The sequence below is a fragment of the Desarmillaria tabescens genome (genome assembly GCF_030435595.1).
Source record: "Desarmillaria tabescens strain CCBAS 213 chromosome Unknown EV420scaffold_1, whole genome shotgun sequence".
NCBI classification, from domain to species: domain Eukaryota; kingdom Fungi; phylum Basidiomycota; class Agaricomycetes; order Agaricales; family Physalacriaceae; genus Desarmillaria; species Desarmillaria tabescens.
The window spans coordinates 2,697,577-2,710,726 of NW_026848300.1; the positions used below are offsets into that span (position 1 = coordinate 2,697,577).

General features: G+C 48.2%; 6 protein-coding genes across 6 annotated transcripts; 3 read left to right on the forward strand and 3 right to left on the reverse strand.

Annotated features, from left to right (window-relative positions):
• Positions 1 to 645: 645 nt before the first annotated feature.
• On the forward strand, positions 646 to 1,420 carry EV420DRAFT_1473125 (uncharacterized protein; the record flags this gene model as incomplete). Its single annotated transcript, XM_060469101.1, has 3 exons — positions 646 to 943; positions 992 to 1,143; positions 1,199 to 1,420. 3 exons carry the CDS (start codon positions 646 to 648, stop codon positions 1,418 to 1,420), a joined length of 672 nt encoding a protein of 223 aa, XP_060339808.1.
• An 877-nt stretch (positions 1,421 to 2,297) lies between these two features.
• Positions 2,298 to 5,534, forward strand: EV420DRAFT_1497963 (P-loop containing nucleoside triphosphate hydrolase protein). The gene is made up of 6 exons (XM_060470947.1): positions 2,298 to 2,638; positions 2,694 to 3,192; positions 3,241 to 4,775; positions 4,825 to 5,024; positions 5,074 to 5,202; positions 5,250 to 5,534. Exons 1-6 carry the CDS (start codon positions 2,332 to 2,334, stop codon positions 5,340 to 5,342), a joined length of 2,763 nt encoding a protein of 920 aa, XP_060339809.1. The 5' UTR covers positions 2,298 to 2,331; the 3' UTR covers positions 5,343 to 5,534.
• EV420DRAFT_1473127 (SCP2 sterol-binding domain-containing protein) lies at positions 5,483 to 6,072 on the reverse strand (the record flags this gene model as incomplete). The annotated part of the gene is made up of 5 exons (XM_060469102.1): positions 5,483 to 5,503; positions 5,554 to 5,640; positions 5,693 to 5,860; positions 5,910 to 5,987; positions 6,058 to 6,072. 5 exons carry the CDS (start codon positions 6,070 to 6,072, stop codon positions 5,483 to 5,485), a joined length of 369 nt encoding a protein of 122 aa, XP_060339810.1.
• Positions 6,073 to 7,257: 1,185 nt separating this feature from the next.
• Positions 7,258 to 8,286, forward strand: EV420DRAFT_1257436 (uncharacterized protein; the record flags this gene model as incomplete). The annotated part of the gene is made up of 3 exons (XM_060466831.1): positions 7,258 to 7,368; positions 7,416 to 7,697; positions 7,747 to 8,286. 3 exons carry the CDS (start codon positions 7,258 to 7,260, stop codon positions 8,284 to 8,286), a joined length of 933 nt encoding a protein of 310 aa, XP_060339811.1.
• A 49-nt stretch (positions 8,287 to 8,335) lies between these two features.
• On the reverse strand, positions 8,336 to 9,467 carry EV420DRAFT_85130 (P-loop containing nucleoside triphosphate hydrolase protein). The gene is made up of 4 exons (XM_060483709.1): positions 9,108 to 9,467; positions 8,932 to 9,060; positions 8,646 to 8,882; positions 8,336 to 8,595 (listed from the first exon to the last, which is right to left on the reverse strand). Exons 1-4 carry the CDS (start codon positions 9,441 to 9,443, stop codon positions 8,386 to 8,388), a joined length of 912 nt encoding a protein of 303 aa, XP_060339812.1. The 5' UTR covers positions 9,444 to 9,467; the 3' UTR covers positions 8,336 to 8,385.
• Positions 9,468 to 9,513: 46 nt separating this feature from the next.
• Positions 9,514 to 11,946, reverse strand: EV420DRAFT_1662825 (pectate lyase C; the record flags this gene model as incomplete). The annotated part of the gene is made up of 15 exons (XM_060478938.1): positions 9,514 to 9,723; positions 9,774 to 9,834; positions 9,887 to 9,940; positions 9,991 to 10,002; positions 10,053 to 10,077; positions 10,138 to 10,190; positions 10,244 to 10,254; positions 10,312 to 10,347; positions 10,408 to 10,422; positions 10,475 to 10,485; positions 11,416 to 11,431; positions 11,488 to 11,493; positions 11,553 to 11,618; positions 11,676 to 11,717; positions 11,773 to 11,946. 15 exons carry the CDS (start codon positions 11,944 to 11,946, stop codon positions 9,685 to 9,687), a joined length of 621 nt encoding a protein of 206 aa, XP_060339813.1. The 3' UTR covers positions 9,514 to 9,684.
• Between the last annotated feature and the right edge of the window lie 1,204 nt (positions 11,947 to 13,150).

A 13,150-nucleotide genomic window follows, 5' to 3' on the forward strand; every position in this document is an offset into this window, starting at 1 on the left:
CACTGTTGTGTATTTGCCCGTCGCTTTGCTTGCCTTGCTGTACTTTCTCGTCGTCATCTCAGTTTCCCTACGCCGCAAATGTTCGGTGAGCCCTTTGATTCAGTAACTATATGTTGGAACTACTTCTTGAGCAGCAGTATCTTCCTGTAGAGGATTAGTCGATGAATAGTCTGTAGATGCCCTTTGATCCAGAGACGTTGGTCTTTGTACACGTCTTCAGTTGTATCCAGAGCACGTTTAGGCACAGTGAGATTGAAGGTCTTGGGTTCGTGATTGATTCTGGCGTGCGGAGACTTCTGTGCCGTGAATGTTAGTGTGAGAGCATGGCAAGCATTTCGTGTCGATCATTCCGATTTCATAAAATTCCAAGACTGTTTATATCTCACTTTTCTTCTTTCAAGCGCCATGGAGATTACGTCCCCTACAGGAAGCTCGGCAAGAAGTAGTGATTTCTATTGTACCAAAGTTACATAATTTTCCCAGCGCTAGTAAGTATCAGATCATCAGGTGCTGATGAACTCGAACTTGCCCTCGTCCTTGACTCTTCTCATCTCCAGCCAGCACCTTGTTAGAGGTCGTAGTGGGCTGTTTTTGCTACATAAACCCGTCTAAGGTTAGAGCCAAAGGAGTCAAAGCAGCATCGGTATGCAAACTATACGGCGACCACTGCTGTCGATGCTCAAGGCCCAGAAAGCCGCCCCATATGGACTGAGCGCTTCGCTGCGACAGCCAGTGCACCATCAGTTCACCACCTCCTTTTTAACGAAGTCCCTCCGAAAAAATCGATATGGATCGCGTGTCCAAAATCCCTCTCGCGTTCATTTGCACATTTTAGGCTCCGAGTCGTCAACATTAGCATCTATCGTAAGAACATTCCGGGTGCCTATAATGATGGTGATAATAGTCTTTGGGGGATGCTGGTATGCGAGTTACAAGTTCGGAGGTGCGCTACTTGTCGTTAGCCATATGCGAACACTCATGACTATGTTAGAGCTGAAAAGGTGGATGCTGGACAGGTGGATACAGGCTGGGGTCAATAACGTGAAAGACACTGTGACTAATACCGGTGACACAGCAGTCAATAGCTTGAAGGCCCTTTGGTCTCACGCCTCCGAAGAAGTTAAGCGCCCAGACGCAGCACAGGTCAGCGTATGCGAACACTCGAAACCGCTTCTTGGAACTGAGAAGTCGGTTACAGGCATTGATCAGTACCGTGAAAGACACTGCGACCAATGTTGGCGACACGGCAGTCAAAGGCTTCAAAGCCGTTGAGTCTCGTGTCTCAGAAGTCAAGCTCCCAGACATTCCAAAGGAAGCTACGAAGTTCATTAAGGACTTGTTTGGCAAAAAATTACATAAGGAAGGCGACGGGGAAGGCGAGCAGCAGTCCAACAAAAAACCACCGACAGACAAACGTTGAGCAGAGAGTTCTTGAAGGGCATTTCCGGCCATATCGTGATCAACCATCTCCCGCCACATCAGAAGAGTAATATTCATCTCTCAGCTCGACGCTCCCGCTCTTCTAGGATCACTTTAAGCAGCAGTTTTTTTCTAATCCCATGTAATTTTATCGTCTTCGCCATTGTTCTTAGTAGCTCTGCATGGACAAATTGGTTTCAACGTCTTCGATCTGACAAGTTCCAAAGCATAGACAGACAATCAAGGGGCCAGGTACTGTGCGATCTGATAGAAGGTTTCCGGATGGGACTTGGAGCAAGACTATATGAAGTCCCAGTTGTAGGCTGCGTAAAATCATGCAACTGAGTTGCGTCAAGCGTAGTGGTCGTTGGGTCCTTGTCTTGATTATAAAAAGAAATATTGGTGTCTGCGTTGCAGTTGAGTCACAAGTTACAAGACTGACGAGAACTATCTCTATACCTACCGCACTTTGGACGATATAAAATGGAATCAAGCAGCCAATTTCGTGTAGTAGAGTTTTCAATGTCAAGGGAAACGTGAAATACCACCCCAAGGCGTGGAAATAAAGGTTACGAGCAAAGATAGATTATACATCGTAGCGGGAAAGTGTAGAGGGGCCGAGTTTGTAAATGAAAGACACACGAGGCCGTAGTAGCCAGCATAGCATGTCCATACGTACAGGGTTAGTGAGTACTTTGCGATGAACAGAAATTTCGAGACTAGATAGCCGGGCTGCAGAAGCTCTGGACCGCAAAGGCAGACGTAAAGGTGTATTCTCGGGCAGCTCCGAAGCCGCCATGAAGGTTGGAAAGAGGAGCTTGCCAAACAGCCGCAAGCCGCAGTGAACCATAACCGTCGGTATTACATAAGACATAGTCAAAGCGGCACCAAGCGTCGTATGTGGTTGCCGGTATGCATGCTACACGACGACCACTGTCGTCGTTACTCAAGGCCCAGAAAGCCGTCACATACGGGCTGAATACCTCGCGACGACATGCAGAGCTGCCACGTCCAGTGCACCGCCAGTTTACCACCTTTTTCGCATCAGGATCCCTCCGACATCGATATGCGTCGCCGGTTCAGAATCTCCGTCGTATGCATGTTCGCGCCATTTCGTACTCGTCAATACCGAGATTTGTCGCAAGGGCGTTCCGGGTGCCTATAGCGGGGGCGACGATAGGCGCTGGGGGCTTTGGGTATGCGAATTATAAGTTTGAAGGTGCGCTACGGTATCGCGTCTGTGTATTTCAACGCTCATGGCTAATTTTTTTTAGAGCTGAGAAGTCGTTCACAGGCATGGCTTAATACCGTTCAAGACACTGCGACTGACATGTTCGACTCGGCAACCGATGGTTTGAAGGCCGTTCGGTCTCGCGTCTCAGAAGTCAAGCTGCCAGACATACCGGAGACAGGTGCTGCCAAGTTTATTAAAGACTTTTTTGGAAAGAGGAAGCGCAAGGAAGGCAGCGGTGAAAGCGAGGGTAACGAGGGCGAACGACAATCCAACAAGAAACCACCGACTGACGAAGCAGCAGTCGCCGCTCTTGTCGCTGCAACTATGTCTTCGCCCAACGACGAATCCCCTTCCACTCCTGATGTCCGACAAAATGGCCTCATGCACCTGACGAGAAAGCTTATCGAAATTCGCAGCATGCTACTCAGCATAGACCAGAGCGACGCGCTCAAGCTGCCAAGTATCGTAGTCATTGGAAGTCAGAGCTCCGGGAAGAGTTCAGTTCTGGAGGCGATCGTAGGGCACGAGTTTCTGCCCAAGTACGTCTGCTTTCCTTCCATATCTTAGTATGTACTAATGCATGACAGAGGTAATAACATGGTGACGCGCCGACCCATCGAATTAACTTTGGTTCACACACCCGCTACCGATGGAAAGGTTGTTGAATACGGCGAGTTCCCTGGCATGAGCCTGGGTCAAATAAAGGATTTCAGTGCCATCCAGCGCACCCTCACTGAGCTCAACCTCGCCGTACCCACTTCCGAAGCCGTTTCCAATGAACCTATCGACCTCCGAATATACTCTCCCAATGTACCCGACCTTACCCTCATTGACCTTCCCGGATATGTTCAAATTTCTTCCATGGACCAGCCAGAATCGCTCAAGGAGAAGATTGCCGGCCTCTGTGAAAAATACATCAAGGAGCCTAATATTATCCTTGCTGTATGTGCTGCCGATGTCGATCTTGCCAATTCTCCTGCTTTGAGGGCCAGTCGGAAGGTTGATCCGCTGGGCCTTCGCACCATCGGCGTAATAACGAAGATGGATCTGGTAGAACCAGAACAGGGCGCAACCATCTTGTCTGGTAACCGATACCCCCTTCACTTGGGATATGTCGGCGTCGTGTCAAAGTCTCCGGATAACAAGGGACGGCCGCATACCTCGACCGAGCTGATACGCAAGGCCGAGAGCGATTACTTTGCTTCACACCGAGATATCTTTGGCAGCTCGTCTTCCTTAATGGTAGGAACGGGCACGCTGAGACGCCGGTTGATGGAGGTTTTGGAATCGTCCATGGCGTCGTCATTACATGGCATTACAAACGCCGTACAACTTGAACTCGAAGAGGCGACGTATCAATTCAAGGTGCAATACAATGACAGACGCATCACAGCAGAGTCGTACGTTGCCGAGACGATGGATAAGCTGAAGCTACGATTCAAGGATGCCATGCAGCAATTTCGTCGACCTATCATTCGGGAGAAGCTAAAGAACATGCTGGATGACAAAGTCATGGACGTGCTTGAGCAGCTCTACTGGCTTGACAAGCGTGCACCAGAACTTGGCGAACTGGCAGCAGACCCTCGTGTAAAGCCCGAGAATGTAGACAGCTTTTGGAGACACAAGTTGGAAGCTGCATCGTCGCTTTTGACCAAGTCGGGTGTTGGCCGAGACTCGACGCTTCTCGTCGCTGATGGATTGAGGGCTTTAATCGACTCGATTGCATCAGCAGATCCTTTCAATTACCATCCACGGGCTGCGGAGAGGCTCATCCAGTTCTCACACATGATTCTAAGAGATCGAATCGGTGTCACGTCAGACCAGGTCGAAAACTGCATCAAACCGTTTAAATACGAGGTCGAAGTGGAGGACCGTGAGTGGGAGCAAGGAAGACAGAAAGCTATTGATCTGTTCGAGAAGGAGCTGGGTATGTGTGAGACAAAGCTGAAGGAGCTGAGGAAGAAGGTTGGTGGTAGCCGACGGTTAGGTGGGTTAATTGGGTACGTCAGGAGTTTGGAGGAGGAAGACAGGAAGAGGAAGGCCAAGAAGTGGGAGTCGGATTCGGAGGAACCTGAGCCGGTTCCAGAATCTTACAAGTATCCTCCTGCTCAGATACTGGATGGTGAGTTGCCTGTTTGCTGTGTCGGGCTAGAAGCTCATGCCGTCTGCAGCTCGTCATGCCATCTTGTACAATGACCGCCTAAACATCCTGAAACTGCGTCTGGCAGCCTTGCGTTCCAAGCGATGCAAGGCGGGGCCCGATAACGATGTCCTTTGTCCTGAGGCATTTCTTAATGTCGTAGCTGACAAGCTAGCTTACACGTCCGCCATGTTCATCAACATCGAATTGTTGGACCAGTTCTTTTATCAGGTGGGTTCAGTTCCTTGTGTCAGGGCGCGATTTTCACCCCCCTTTGCAGTTCCCTCGTGAAATTGACTCCCGGCTACTGTATGACCTGGATCGCCAAGAGATTATCGAGTTTGCGCGTGAAAATCCTGCTGTGAGAGCACACTTAGATTTGCAGCAGCGGAAGGATAAATTGGAAGAGGTAAATAGTCCGCATGGTTCAATGACCTCGTGCTCATTTTCCCAAAGGTCATGAAGCAGCTGAATAGCTTGTCAACACTTCGAGCTGATCCTCAACCGGCACCACGTCGACAGCGTGGTTTGTTCGGAAACATGTTCTAACGACTTTAACGTAGTTATTTTATTGTTTTATACTTGGTTTTTGTTCGGGCTTCATGTTCCCCACTCACTAATTCACGAGCAATATATCTTTAATCCTTGCATATTGAACCCGTAACGGTATGGTAGAAATGCTGTATACACTATAGCTTAGCTTTGGCACCCTATGCACAATTTGAGCGCGTTTTTGATCTCTGATTTGAAGAGAGTTTACCTTGAGTACAGCGTCAAGTTTGGTTGCAAGCATAATGTTTCCCTTTGTCTTGAGTTTTCCAGTCATGAACGCCTTTTGGCCATTAAGCTTAGGATTGCGTCAGCTTGCAAGGTGTCTGCCAGCAAATTATGCAACTCACCTTTCCAGATGCCAGATCCGCCAAAGTATCATCCGAAACGGTGATGATAATATCGGCCTTCGTTGGAGGCGGTCCCGTTGTAACCTCGCCCTTGTTCTTCAAGTCGATGGTCCAGACTGCCTTCTTGCCCTCGCCGTTCGTCACTTGCAGCTCAAATACGCCATTGGTCTAAGAGATATTAAGAGCAAATATGACAGAAAGAAACAGATGCTAGCACCTTTTTGATCTGATTCTTCTTCTCGGCGTCGGAGTAGCTTGCAAAGGAGGAGCCAAGGTCGGCGATAAAGGCAGAGGACTGGTAACCGTCACGCGTCAGTATGTAATTGATATGGATAACGAGAGCAGCGAGCCTTGAAACCGTCTACTTTGAGGTCGGACATGATGGTGACGGTGAAAGTGGTAGTTGGGGATCAAGACGTAGCGCTAATTCAATTCAGCGTGCCCTGTGGGGACGCTAGTCGCTTTCACATGATAATTTGTGCCGATTGATAAGATCAAATCTAGTGTCATCCTTCTTACGTGGCCGACAATCTACCCTACTTCGAATATCACAATTACCCTTTATGCTGTGTCAGTGTTTCCTTTGCTACCACTTCCTCTGGCAAGTCATTCTCCTTTTAAACTTTTCCCTCATTCTTTGAGTAGAATTGGAGGCCAACCCAGATTATCTCGCCAGTACATATTTGTGGCAAGAGTCGTAGTGTTACCCAAAGTTTCACTTGTATATTTTGACGTCTTTTGATTATTTACAACGCGAGTGAAAAGCAAGAATCGCTTGTTTATGATTCTCGTGCTTTCATTGTTTCAGTACATTGCGCTCTAAGCCGTGAGCGTGCATTATGCCCTCTCTCCTCGTACTAGTAATTACGTCAGATATGAGAGCTGGGCATCTACAACCGTCGTTCTGTGTCCGACGAATTTCCATATCCATCCTTTTCAACAGTGCCATAACCATCGCCGCGGAAGAGATCATCGCGTACAAGTCCAAGTCGACGATGGCGTTGCCTGCAGGCATAAGACAGCGAGCTCAGAGCTGCCTGCTATTCCCAAAGATGCTAGCAGCTCTTCAGACTCCAGAGTCAACAAAAATTCCATCATGAAGGTCATCCAAGTTGATCAAAGATGTCGCGACGCGCAGCCAGCGAGGTAAGCTGACCTTGATGGAAGACTGAGCAACATGGCACCTTGCTCCAAATATGTTTTCCCGACAAAAGTCGCGAGATCTGAGAGACCACGTGTTATAACTGAAGAAGTGCAGGCTGCGTGCGAACGAAACTTGGAGTTCAGTGACAACCATGAGCAAAAACAACAAAAATATTTCGGACTCGATGGAGGTATAGAAGGTCCCTTTGTTATCTCCAGAACATGTGTCAAGTTCGAATCGGATTGAAAGATTGATGAGAAATGAAACACGTGGTGGTCGTAGTTGCGGACCGGAATTCTGACGGAATTTGAGTTTCGATAACTGAGCTTGAAGCAGTCATCTCCCTAGTACCGAGCTGCGAAATCGCCAGACATCCGTGTCGCGTTGCCTTCGAACACCGTATCTGTGATCCACCATCAGAATGTCGATCCCTCCACCTCCCGGATACTACGTCCCTGCGGTCCTTTTTATGACCGAGAGCGAGGATTTCGATGTCCCAGCGATCAAAGCACATGTCCTAAGACTGGCCAAGGTGCACAATAGTCTCTAAACGAAGTAAAGACAACTAATATCGAGTAGGGAGGCGTGACTGGAATCCTGGTACAAGGCAGCAATGGAGAAGCTCAGCTCCTCTCGCGCGAAGAACGTATAGAGGCGATCAAGCTCACTCGCAAGACTTTGGATGAGAATGGGTTTCAGAATACTGTAGTCATCGCTGGAACGGGTGCTCAGTCGACAAGGGAGACGAAGCAGTTTAATATTGACGCGAAGGAAGCCGGTGCATCCCATGTCCTCGTCCTTACACCATCTACTTGGCCCCCACAGATGACGGTGGACAACGTGATCAAGTTCCACACCGAGGTATGTCTTCCGATTTCTCAGCTATCCATATGATGTGCAAGCCTGCCAGGTTGCCGATGCCTCCCCCATCCCTACCATGATCTACAACTTCCCTGTCGTTACAGCTGGCCAGGATCTTGACTCGGACACCATCGCCACTCTTGCCGCACATCCAAACATCGTAGGCACTAAACTTTCTTGTGGGAACATTGGGAAACTTCAGCGGCTCACTTCACGATTCTCGCCCTCCGAGTTTGCCGTTTTTGCGGGAAGAACGGATTTTTTCCTTCATGGTCTTATTTCAGGGAGTGCAGGGTTGATAGGTGCATCTGTAAACATCGTGCCCAAGCTGCACGGAAAACTGCTACAGCTTTACCGGGAGGGGAAGTTGGAGGAGGCCACTGCACTGCAAGCTAAGATGGGACATGCAGACTGGGCTGTGCAGAAGATTGGAGGGATCGGAGGTGTGAAGAGTATCGTTTCGAGGAACTTTGATTACGGTGAGACGGTAGTGCGGGCGCCGCTGAAACGAGTTGCCTGGGATGCTTTGGCGGTGAACAAACATTACGGCGCAATAGAGGAGGTGATAGCGTTGGAAAAGGTGCTATGAGGGCGGACTAGAACAGAAAATTAAGCAGATTTCAATACTTCATCGCAGATCCGAAAACACGTCCAAGTGTTCGAATGCTACGACTTGCGTAAGCTCACATCAAGGAAGATTGAACAAACTAACTGTAGACCGGGAATGAAGCATTTCAGCGACATAGATTTCTGCGTCGCCTTGATCCTGACATCTTGAAAGCCATAAGGTTGAATCGCTCATGAAGGAAAACGAGGGGCCGAGAGCTGGCTTCTTCGTGGTCCAATCAAAGGCGGACAGGGAATTATCTCCTCTAAGGGCAGTAGCGTCGTTGATGACCTTGTGAAATGCTCAAGTTATATGTGCACTGAAAATGCTAATACACTCACGAAAACTGTCAAAGAGAGAGCCTGGGCCAATGAACGTAATTGTTGCATGAAGCCACTCATGATGGCATGCCCTTGAGATGAAACAGCGCTCAGGTTGGTTCGTAGTATAGGAGTAATGCTATCGATAAAGATGCAGCCGACGCGTTGCTGCAACGCTGGAAGTGCCCACAGAACCTCATAGACAGCCTCAATTTCGAATGCCACAGAAATCTGCAGCCGGTCCAAGACGTCTGAGGCCTGGTTTCATTAACACATAGCCATTGTTCAAGGTAAAGAATAATCTCACCTCTGGGTCCATTGAAGTCTGGATACGGTAGGCTCGGTCAGGTGAGGACTCGCCACGCGTGTCAATCCATAGTGCAACGGAGTCCCGCTGAGCCTGCAGATAACGGACAGTCAAATTCAACGCAAATGCCTTTCCGGTTATTAGCGCTATACAAGTATTTTTGAGAAGAAACGCACCGTCTTTCCTGATCCTCTGTCCCCAGAAATTTCAACTATTTGCGACCTAGCAAAGCCATCCGTGAGAGCATCCAATTCGGCAACACCTGTAAGTAGTTTTGAATGAGGAGCATCTGGTATATCAGCAGAGCAAATTCCTGGGGCAGAAAGCAGCTCTGTAACGCGTACGATGAATGCACGAAGTTGCGGTAGTGTTAACGCGTCGCGAGGTAACTTTAGGTATATGTCGAGAGCAGATTCCTGGAATAAGAGGTCTCTGTCTGTTATTATTCCGTTATTTTTGAGTAGGGTGACGATTTCTAAGGAGATTGAAGGGACAAGGGTGCTCAAGAGCATCGACGTACTGGAGCAAGTTGGAGGTGTACGGGACCCCGGGCCGGAAAACAGAAACATTTATTTCGAGCAATTTCTGAGAGCAAACAGAATCGGCAAACAATATCTCATAGCTGCCCGTCTGTCTAGAAGCATTTAAAAACTAGGCTTATTTACATGATGATACAGAGCACACAACAGAGAAAAGTTATATTTCATTGTGTTTACAAAATATAGAACCTGAACCAGTGGCAAGATGAAGGACTCAGAGCTCCGTTATATCATCATCCGAGTAGAGGCAATACTAGAAGCCAGATTTAATGGTAACAACGGTTGGGAGCAGTGGTTACTCACTTTGCTGTCAGGACCAGAACCAAGCTCCTCAGGTTCATCGCCATCGTCATTGCCCTCATACCTTGAATTCGCCGTTGGAATTTCAGTAGGAATCTAAATAATCGAGTTCTCACCTCTCGCAGATCGTGTCGACATTATCAACTTGGGTGGTGCGGATCGTCGCAGTGCTATCGATGTCATAAGCAGATTGAGCTGAAACACCTGTAAAATTACACACTCTCCGTAGTTCCTAAATATCATTTATTATCAAGCGATCGAGTCGGATAAAGTGAGAATTACGAATTGATACCAGCAAGGACATCGCCTAGTCAGACATACCCAGTGAACAAGGGCGTTGGGTACCGAAAAACGAGGTACGGCTCACCATCGACAGCCCACACATCATTAATCTGGACGTGCCTTTCGTATTGTGTGTCACTAGACGTGCGCAGATGTAAGGAATGTTCAAGAGGAGGAATTATGGCGTTTACCAGTTACCACACTAACATATAGGTATATCAGGGACAGATGAGTCGCCACGATAAGGGCAAGTGCTTACACTACGGTAGAGCTTTCCGAAGTCTTCAACGTAGAACTAAAACGGTGGCAGTCGGAATTTGAGTCGGGACTGGTATTCATAGGATGGTCGACTCACGGAGTTGATAATAACCTGGGTTTGGATTTAGTCGAAGGAAGGTTTCTAGATGCAGGATCGAACATACCGTGCCTCCACCTGTAGGTGCGGAAAGTTTATTCATCCCGAGTCAGCCCATTAAATAGATATGGCCCTACCATTATGTTGGACAACTTAACAGTAAAACTGTCAGTTAATGGGCATTGCAAGGGGGCAGATGGTGTAGTGGTTACCTCTGCTTGCTCGATTGTACCTCGTTCCACACAGAAAATATTTATTTTCGCACTCGCGAGTTCGAGCCCCCCACCCCCCAGAAAGTAACACTCTAGACACTTTCCGGGTTCTACCACTTCTGATATCCGAATCACGTGAAACGCAGCCTCCCTTTCTAAACATGATCAAGTCACGCCCATTACCCCCTCTAAAATCACACGACAAATCTTATCTCTCCTTGCCATTCTGGGCATCGGTTCGAGGCCCTTCCAGTGATCTTTCGAATAAGACAGGGAAACGGAGTCGCGTGCCGCAAGGCTGCCGCCTGGTTGGGACCCAGGTGTAACAAAATGGAGTGGTGATCCAAGCACACCCCGGCCCGGCACATCGCCCCCGCATCAATTGATCACACTGTGTTGGTGATCTTGGCGGAGTAAGGCAGGTCTGGGAAAGAGAGACCGGAGAAGGACTGGGATTGATGGAGTTTGGTGGGAAGTAGGACTAGGCCATGAGAAGGGTCTGGTGAAGAAACGACGGTGACGGATAGATTGCGGCCATTTCTCGGCAGAGGTCAGGATTTCCCAAAGTGGGAAAAGGTGGCAGTGCCCGAGTCGCACCAAGTTATCGAGGGCGAGGGATAATTTCGTGCCATAACATAAGTGCACAGCTTGTTAAGCTGACTTAATCGATGACATTATACACACAGTAACACAGGTAGCTAAATTGGACCATACGCATGTGTAACCAATATACTTAGGATTTAAAAAAAATAAAAAAATAAAAAATAGGCATTGCATGTTTATTGGTGTGGCCTACCTTTATCGTCAACACCCTATAGGACAAGATTGGAAAGTAAGCATGAGATGAAATACAGGAGTGTGAGTATACCTTAGCCTAGAAGATATGCAATGTCATTAGAATCGAGCTGTATAAAGGTAAAGATGAGAACATACGCCACCATAGTTTATTCTGGATGTCCCGCTCGTCTGCTTGATGGTAATGGCATTTTCACACACGTCCTAAATAGAAGGGTTTAGCGAATTAGTCGGGAAAAAATCCACTGGGTAGCCACTAACCTCAAACCAGACATGCGACAAAGTGCACGATCCTGTGTCCTGCTGTCAGGCCGAATAAGTGGAAATGGAAGGAAAGAAAGATACCGAGACAGTGAACTCCTTCGGCTTGATTGGCTCCGATAACAACACGACTCAGAGTCGCGCCTTCCTCCAAGAGGAAGACAGCATCGGAATCGCCTCCTTCGGTTTGGCCGTTGCAAGCACCGGAGCCGCAGTCGTAGTGGGTGTATGGCTCATCGGGCTCAAAAGTCTCTCCGGCAGAAATGGTCATAGCACTAGACAGTGAGACAGATGCTGGCGAGTCAGGGAACTCGTTAGTCGCAGTGCGACATTGTACACGTGCAGCTCTGAGATGGCATGAAGGAAGGTACAAAAAACCGAGACAGGGCGACAGACTTATGGCTTGGACAGCACGAAAGTACAGAGTGCAGCTAGAACAAAAGCGCGAGAGAGCATGTTTGAACGAGGATACGAATGAATGATTTCACTGAGTGAACAAGCACGTCCATAGCCTTTTTATACAGTTTCTCCATCTACCAGGGGTTTATTTTGACCCAGGGATATCAGACATAGTCTCATGGGAGCAAAAGAACGGAAAATTGATATTCACAGTCTGAGGAGGGCGACTGCGAACAGACTTCAGCGAAGCTCTACAGAGAACGATATTGCATTCCAAGAAGATCACCAGGAGAGCCACGGCCTGCCGTACCAGCAGATATTCAGAGAGGTACGCTGTCATGAGGTGCAGCAACGGATATTTCTCGTCAACTTCGATATCGTACAAAACCGACGATAGCCGACGATGAAAGAGGTCCATGTGGGCCTCAACAGATCTCAATGCTTATTTTTTGCTTATTTGGGTGATTGCCGGCTGCGCGTACCACGTGATTTTCACGTGGAATTCAAGGGACTTCAACTCAGAATTTTTCAGAACTCGCAATCCATATGCTCCTCTTTCTATGGCTGGTTCTATCTTGCCACAGTTCGTTCTGCACCTTTTGCTCGACCCTTTAAATGCCTAGAAGAAACCTGGGTCGTATGGCCAGGTACGAGTACGTTCACCATATGAGTATCAACCGAAGCATTCCGGTGGCGCCATGGCCGTGAAACGCCCTTTGTATTTCTCCGCTGGCCCTCGCACCAGTTGGTTATTCGCAGCCGACGGAAAAATGACGGTGCCAAGAGTTTTTTGCTTCAAGGACATCAACCTGGTACCACAATCCGCAGTCAAAGATGATCTGGAACTCGTGTGCGCCTGAGAAAGTAGTCACGTAGAAAGAGAGAATGACGCATGTGAGATTGAGCTGGATATTTTCTTATTCTTATTTAATATCCTAGCTCTAGGTCTGATGCGAATCAACAGTGAGCAAGTACCGAAGCAAAGCTTGAACAGGCTTGAACACATCATGATGTTGGAGTAAGAGTCACTTAGAGAACTTAAATGTTATGCACACGTGACGGGAACAATGATGCGT

Excerpts from the sequence above, each read along its gene's own strand:
- EV420DRAFT_1497963 (XM_060470947.1), top strand. The coding sequence starts at position 2,332 with ATGCATGCTACACGACGACCACTGTCGTCGTTACTCAAGGCCCAGAAA. Across the intron at positions 4,776-4,824 it reads TCCTGCTCAGATACTGGATG|CTCGTCATGCCATCTTGTAC; the intron begins GTGAGTTGCCTG and ends TGCCGTCTGCAG. Across the intron at positions 5,025-5,073 it reads TGGACCAGTTCTTTTATCAG|TTCCCTCGTGAAATTGACTC; the intron begins GTGGGTTCAGTT and ends CCCCCTTTGCAG.
- EV420DRAFT_85130 (XM_060483709.1), bottom strand. The coding sequence starts at position 9,443 with ATGCTCTTGAGCACCCTTGTCCCTTCAATCTCCTTAGAAATCGTCACC. Across the intron at positions 9,061-9,107 it reads ACAGAGGATCAGGAAAGACG|GCATTTGCGTTGAATTTGAC; the intron begins GTGCGTTTCTTC and ends ATAACCGGAAAG. Across the intron at positions 8,596-8,645 it reads CTCTCTCTTTGACAGTTTTC|GTCATCAACGACGCTACTGC; the intron begins GTGAGTGTATTA and ends GCATTTCACAAG.